Below are 6182 nucleotides of genomic sequence, written 5' to 3' on the forward strand. Positions count from 1 at the left end.
ACCGTCAATTTTTTATAGAGGGTAGAGTGTTGTTATGTGGTTCATACTCTGATCAGGGTTGCCACCGTCAGCCATCAGGCTGAACCCTAATTCAGGCAATTTCTGATTCTCATGTTTCTTGCTGAAACCTCCAGGTCCTTAAAAGCAATGTAAGGATAGAATGAGACTGTCTGCAAACATTAGCACTTTCTGTCTCCAAGTATGTTAAAAAAGAAGAGGTAATATAATCAACATTGTTCAAGTAGGAAAGCTGAGACAATCATCATGGCCAAAAATCCACTTTGTGCTACTCCAACTGAATCAACATAAAGAGGAATGACTTTTATTAGAGTGAATCAGAAAAGATCACGTATCTTAGAATGCTAAAAACTGATGACAAAAGAGTTACTAGTCACTATTAAAAACCTTGGCATGAGTAATGCAATGCCCCAGCATGCCCTCTTCTTCTGCTATGTCACAACAAGAAGCTGCATGCAAGTTCTAGCCATTAAAATATGCTGCCCACAATTTGTCTAATTTTCTGCTTATAGCCTGAAAACAATTTCCCCGTTTTCCCCCAGAGATAGAAATAGTGAAGGACTCAGTGGCAAGCTACCTTTCCCTGACAACCTCACTATCTCGCAGTCTGCGAAAGAAATGCATGATCTGGACAGCTACACAAGTTTCCACTGATAAGAAATCTGCTGCATCAGCTAGTTGCCAGCTGACTGATCTAAAAACAATCATCTAGAGATGAAAAAATTCTGGATGATGTATTATATATGCAGAGTGATCTAGGAGAAGGAAACATTAAGGGGCAAACTGACCACAATAATGGAACTGTTAAACTGTTTTAACCAAATTCCCTTTTGTTAGTACTACTACAAAGAAGGGAAGAAGATGCTTCTTCAAAAAGAACGCGCCTGCTTCTCTCACCCACCCATTGTAACAAAGCTGCAAAAACGCAGAAGTTTTATCCCTTGCTTCAAAAGAAGTTCAGAGAACGCAAGTAAAGTAGGAGCAGACTACTGAGACTGAAGCAGAACTGGCTATTGCAAAAGTGCTGCAACTCCCAAAAAAGGGGGTTGAAAGAAGTTAATGAATTTGAACAGTCTTCTCCTCCTACACTAAAAAATAATCCCAAGTCACATGAGAAATAATGAGTTTCACTTCATGCAGCGGTTCTCCATGGCACCCTGAGAACCTGCCAAACACCACTACTGTGGTGGAGTGAAACTGCTCTATGTCCCTCAGTTTTTCAAGAGGCACAGTGGAGCCAAACCAGCAAGAGCTGCAGCAAAAACAGTGTGCACACCTGCATAATGCAGGACATTCAGGTGCATCTTTCTGCTGCAGATGCTTCCCTGTCCACCTCTGCAGGAGACATGTGGCACGGTTCCACCTGGCCACAGCAGCAGTGACAGCACTGCGGAGCCCCTTTGAGCTGCCCCCTTCCCCCTCTCCCTTCCAAGGCCTCGCAAGTCCTTTTGCCTGCCCCTTACCGCTCCCACAGTGCACCCCATGTGCTGTGTGTGCAGCCCAGCACCATGTCCCTACCAGAGTGTCCTTGGACTCTGTCCCTTACAGCCCCAGAGCACAACTAGAGGAAGGATCTCCCCAAGGTAACTAAGAAAAGAACTTGGCCCAGTGCTTCCCAATCCCTACCAGTGACTTGGGGTCCTGTGTGGGGAGTCCACTACTGCACTCAAACATGAGCTAGGAGCAAACATGAGCACACCCATAACTGGCCTGAAGGGGTAACAGAATCATATGATAATTATGATACAATAGAATCATAATAATCTATTCAATTAACACGTTAATTAGTAATAGGACCATCACATTTACATTATAACATTCACATTGTGTTTATAATAATTTTTAAATGGGGTGCTACTAAATTCTGAAGAGTCTTGGAGAGGTGCCCTAAGTCTAAAAAAGTTTGAGTACCACTGAGGTAGCAACTGAAAAGCTACAGTAGATTTCAGAGAAGCGGTGAAGAACTAAATGCCATGCAACTAGAAAGGTCATCTGCAGTATGCGCTGTAAGACAGGCTTTTTTCTAGTAGTGCTGAGACGCTGCTTCACAAAGCAAGTCGGCTTTGTGAAAAACACCACAGAACATATCTGTGGCTTTAAAGCAAACCAAGAGAGAAGAGTCCTAAACCCTCCAAAACAAACTGGAAGCTGTAAGTGCACCATGAGCCGCTCCTCTCCCCAAATGTGACTGGTTACCCGACAGCTGCTGATGCAAACTTTCCAAAGGGCTCAGTCTATAGTTTGCTCATTATCATCTTCCTCATAAAACTGATCCTTCAGTTAGCTTAAGCTCAATGTACTGTAGTTATAGCAACACACATACAAATACATATCTTCCATCTTCACACCAGTGTGCCCAGCAATGAACTAAAACAGTGGTGGCTCAGTCTTTTTGGTTGGTGGGCTGCAGAGTCTCTGCAGGCCAGATCTTCCCCGCAGTCCCAATCTGGCACCTGGGGAGGTCATACCAGCCAGCCATGCGGATGGGGGAAGGGGAGCCCTGTGGGGTGAGAGTAGGCTTGATGCGGCCTCCCAAGGGGGAAGGAAGTGTGGCCTGGCCCCGACCTATGGTGGGAAAAGGGGGCATGGCCAGGCCCCGATCTAGCTGCAGGGGTGGAATAACTGACCCCCGATCCAGCTGTGTTAAGGAGGAGGAATCAATCCAGCTGCAGGGGGAGAGGCTTAGGGTTTGGGAACCTGACAGCAGAGGAGGGTGGCTGTATTAATGACCACTGCTCGCCCCGCCAACCCCGTCAAATTTCCTGACCTGTGGGGAGCCCCACGGGCCGGATGCTGTGGCTCCGCAGGCTGGAGGTTGAGCACCCCTGACCTACAGCCTGGTGATCAGCCTGCAGTTGCAGGCACCAGATGCGGAGAGCCAGCTTCTGTCCGCACCCCTGCACCAGCTAAAAAAGCGGGCTTCACTTCCACTCCCAGCTTAGCAACCTGGCGGCACCCCGAGTGTGCCGAAGTTTCATATCTTGCTTTTTCCCCAGCACCGACACCTGCCCAGCAGCAACCAGCATCTTTCTCCACGTGGGAGACAAAGCCCTGCCCGAGAGCCCCCGGGGCGCTGCACTGGAGCTGCCAAAAAGAAAAGACAAACCATACGCCGGGAAAATGGCCATGTCAGCACAAACCCGAATGCCAACTTCCACCCCCGCTGCCAGCGGGAGGGAGGGGACTAGGATAGGCAGGTCCTGGGCCAAAGGGAGAGGAGGAGGGGGAGGAAAAAAAGAAAGAAGTCATCTGCAATGCAGGCATCTCTTCACCCACATGCCCTAGGGGCTCCTGCCAGTGGAGGGAAGACCCCAGGGGAAAGGCAGGAGGGCCCCGGGCATGGGCTGCCCAGCTGAGGATGCTTTTAAGCAGCGCCAAGGAGCCACAATGCCAGGGCGGGCGGGCGGCTGCGGCTCCGCTCCCCTCCCCAGCCAGAGCCAGCAGCTCACCCCTGCCCTGCTCGCTCGAGCCCGCACCAGGTCCCCGCAAAGCGCCAGGCTCCAGCGGCCCTGGGCAAAGGGACCCCGCAGATCCCAGCGCGATGCCCTGCTCCCTGCCCACACGCCGCAGTGCCCGCTGCTGCGCTCCCCACGTGCCGCACGGTAGCCCTGGGCAAACCTGCAGCCTCCAGGACCATGCCAGCACGCCGCAGTGCCCCCTCCAGCCCCAGGCCCCTCCGCGCTCAGCCTCACCGAGCGCGGCAGCTTGGCGGGGCCCGCCCCGAAGTTCACCACCGGCCGCTTGGGCTCCATGCTTCCCCCCGCGCCGCCGGCTCCAACCACTGCTGCCGTCGGCCCCCCTCCGCGGGCGACAGAAGAACCCTCGGCTCCACGCCTACCGATTGGCCACTCTCACATGGCTATGCAAATGACCCCTGCCGGATTGGCGGCGGCGCCCCGCCATTGGTGGAGAGGCGGCCAGCGAAGGTTCGTTTCGCAGATGCAATCTGGAGCGGAGATTGCAACACTGCGGCGGGAGGAGCGGCGCGGCGCGGAGAACAGCCCAGCCCGCGAGGCATGAGCCCTGGCGGTGTCTCCTTCATGCAGGTACCAGCGTTTCCTCCTGGACAGGAGCCTGCAAAGGTACAGGAAGCTGAGCGGGAAAGAAAGAAGACGGCGTTGTGCTTTTTCCCTCTCATTCTATTCTTGCAGCCTCTCCTCTCTGACTGGAAGTACAAGGCGTCTTCTACATAGGATCATAAGGATGCAAGGGACTCCGTAAGGGGGTCTAGTGTCGCCCCCGTGCTCTGAGCAGGATCATCTCGGACTAAACCGGGGGTCAGCAACGTTGTTTAGGCAGTGCCAAACCACCCCACCCCCTGCAATCTCCACTTGTGAGACATTGGCATTTCAGGGGTGGATGGCTGGGGTGCAGCCCTGGTCCCTTCCCTGCCGTCTGCCCCATGGGCAACTAGTGCCATCTTAGTCGGGGGGGGCACATGCCCCCCCCAGTGACCAGTCAGCAACGGGGAGGTCCCCCCACGGGCAATCATGCTGACCAGAAAGTGGCCACAGTGCTACATCCAGCACTCCCACTGCCTGGTTGGCACTCACAGGGGCTCCCACCTGCCCCCCCTCACCCATCATCTAAGCAGGGACTGTGGCTGGTCAGGGGTGCACCCCCATGCACCTCCTATGCATCACCACTGGTCTGCCCTAAGGTGTGTGCGCCAAGCAAAATGCCTTTACCTGCCATGCTCTGGCACCTGTGCTGGAAGTTTCCTACCTCTGGACTACACCATCCCAGCTTTCTATCACTGCTCTTGAAAACTTCCAAGAAAGAAATGTGTTCCTACTTTCAAAATCAGAAAATTCCTGACACTGAACCCAAATGTCTCCTGCTGCAGTTTAAGGCCATTGCTCCTTGTCCTGTCCTCTACCACCACAGTAAAAAATCCCATCTCCAGCCTCTTTATAATCACCCTTCAGGTATTTGAAGACTGTTACCAAGTCTCCCCTGTTTTCTGTTCTCCAGAGCATACTACCAAAAGTCAGGGGGAGAGAACAATGATTTCACAGATGAAGCTAAATGTGCAGTATGGACCAAAGCAAGGGTCTGTCTGGCTCACAAATGCTGGCCCACCTAGGTATGTTCCACTTTCAGGAGCAGTTAGACATCCCATAGACACCCTGAGGTTTTGTGCCTAGATTTTTTGAGTACAAGGTGGTGCTCAACCTTTTCTCCCAGGGGCCCAGATGGACAGTGCCCAGTCAGCCCACATGCTGCATCCAGACAGTCACCCCAATCTGGCGCCCAAGGCAGGAGCAGCAGGTGCCATCCAGCCATGTGGAGGAGGGTGCAGGGGCAGCACAACCCTACAGGGGAAAGGGGCTTGACCCACAGAAGGGGGAAGAGCTGTGGCCTGGCCCTGCTGGAGAAGGGGTCACAACCTGGCCCAGCTCTGACCAGCTGTGTGGGGCCTGGGGTTTGGGACTTTTGCAGGAGGGGAAGAGTAGCTGTATAATAGCCATAGCTCCCCTGCCACCAAATTTCCCAACCCATGGGGAGCCCTGACAGCCAGATGTGATGTCTGTGCAGGCTGCACCTGGCCCATGGGCCAGAGGTTTAGCACCCCCAGTATAGGCCATAACATGACAGGCTGGGTAGCCCAATCCTATCAGTACAGAGATGAGCTGGATCACGGATGCCTACAGGCACCAGGACTGCACAACAGGACACCCTGTGGGCTCTTCTATGTGACTGAATGATAGCTGTGGTGTTTGCATTGTCCATAAAAGTGTAAGGATTTCATTGAAGGTTGTTCTTGGAAAGGAATTATGCTTTATATCTTGCTATTGGATATTTGGTAGTCCCCCCCCAGGTAATAAAATAAATTGGCCCAAGGGATTTAAGCAGATCTTCCAATATAGTGCAAGAGCTCTTTACACTTGGAAAATTGGATGTCCTAACACATAGGCCCCAATAAATTAAGCATACCACAAAATATGTCATTATCTCTGCAAAGAGGGTGTCTGTGTGAAAAGCTTTTACAGTATGGTACAAGCAAGAATTGTATGCATTTCCTAGACCATCGTGTCTACTCCATTACTTAAGCAATACCGCACTACCTTTTTTTAGACCTCTCCTTTTAGCATGTCCCAAAGCAATTTATGAATGCCAGATTTCTTTTAATAATGATGAATAGCTCTGGAAGCCCAGTTCTA

At 51.9% G+C, this 6182-nt stretch overlaps 1 protein-coding gene across 2 annotated transcripts in view; it reads right to left on the reverse strand.

The window, feature by feature from the left end:
* The window catches only part of PSAT1 (phosphoserine aminotransferase 1), a 30016-nt gene extending 26060 nt beyond the window's left edge, over positions 1 to 3956 (reverse strand). The window contains exon 1 of one of the 2 annotated variants that reach the window (XM_019517421.1): positions 3874 to 3956. In XM_019517421.1, coding sequence (XP_019372966.1) covers positions 3874 to 3921 — 48 coding nt within the window. In that variant the 5' untranslated portion in view covers positions 3922 to 3956. Of the gene's footprint in view, positions 1 to 3710; positions 3837 to 3873 lie in introns of those variants that run through there. The other variant, XM_019517420.1, reaches the window with a different exon arrangement.
* Positions 3957 to 6182: the final 2226 nt, after the last annotated feature.

Source organism: Gavialis gangeticus, unplaced genomic scaffold (genome assembly GCF_001723915.1).
Source record: "Gavialis gangeticus isolate Ggan-Ray unplaced genomic scaffold, GavGan_comp1, whole genome shotgun sequence".
NCBI classification, from domain to species: Eukaryota; Metazoa; Chordata; order Crocodylia; family Gavialidae; genus Gavialis; species Gavialis gangeticus.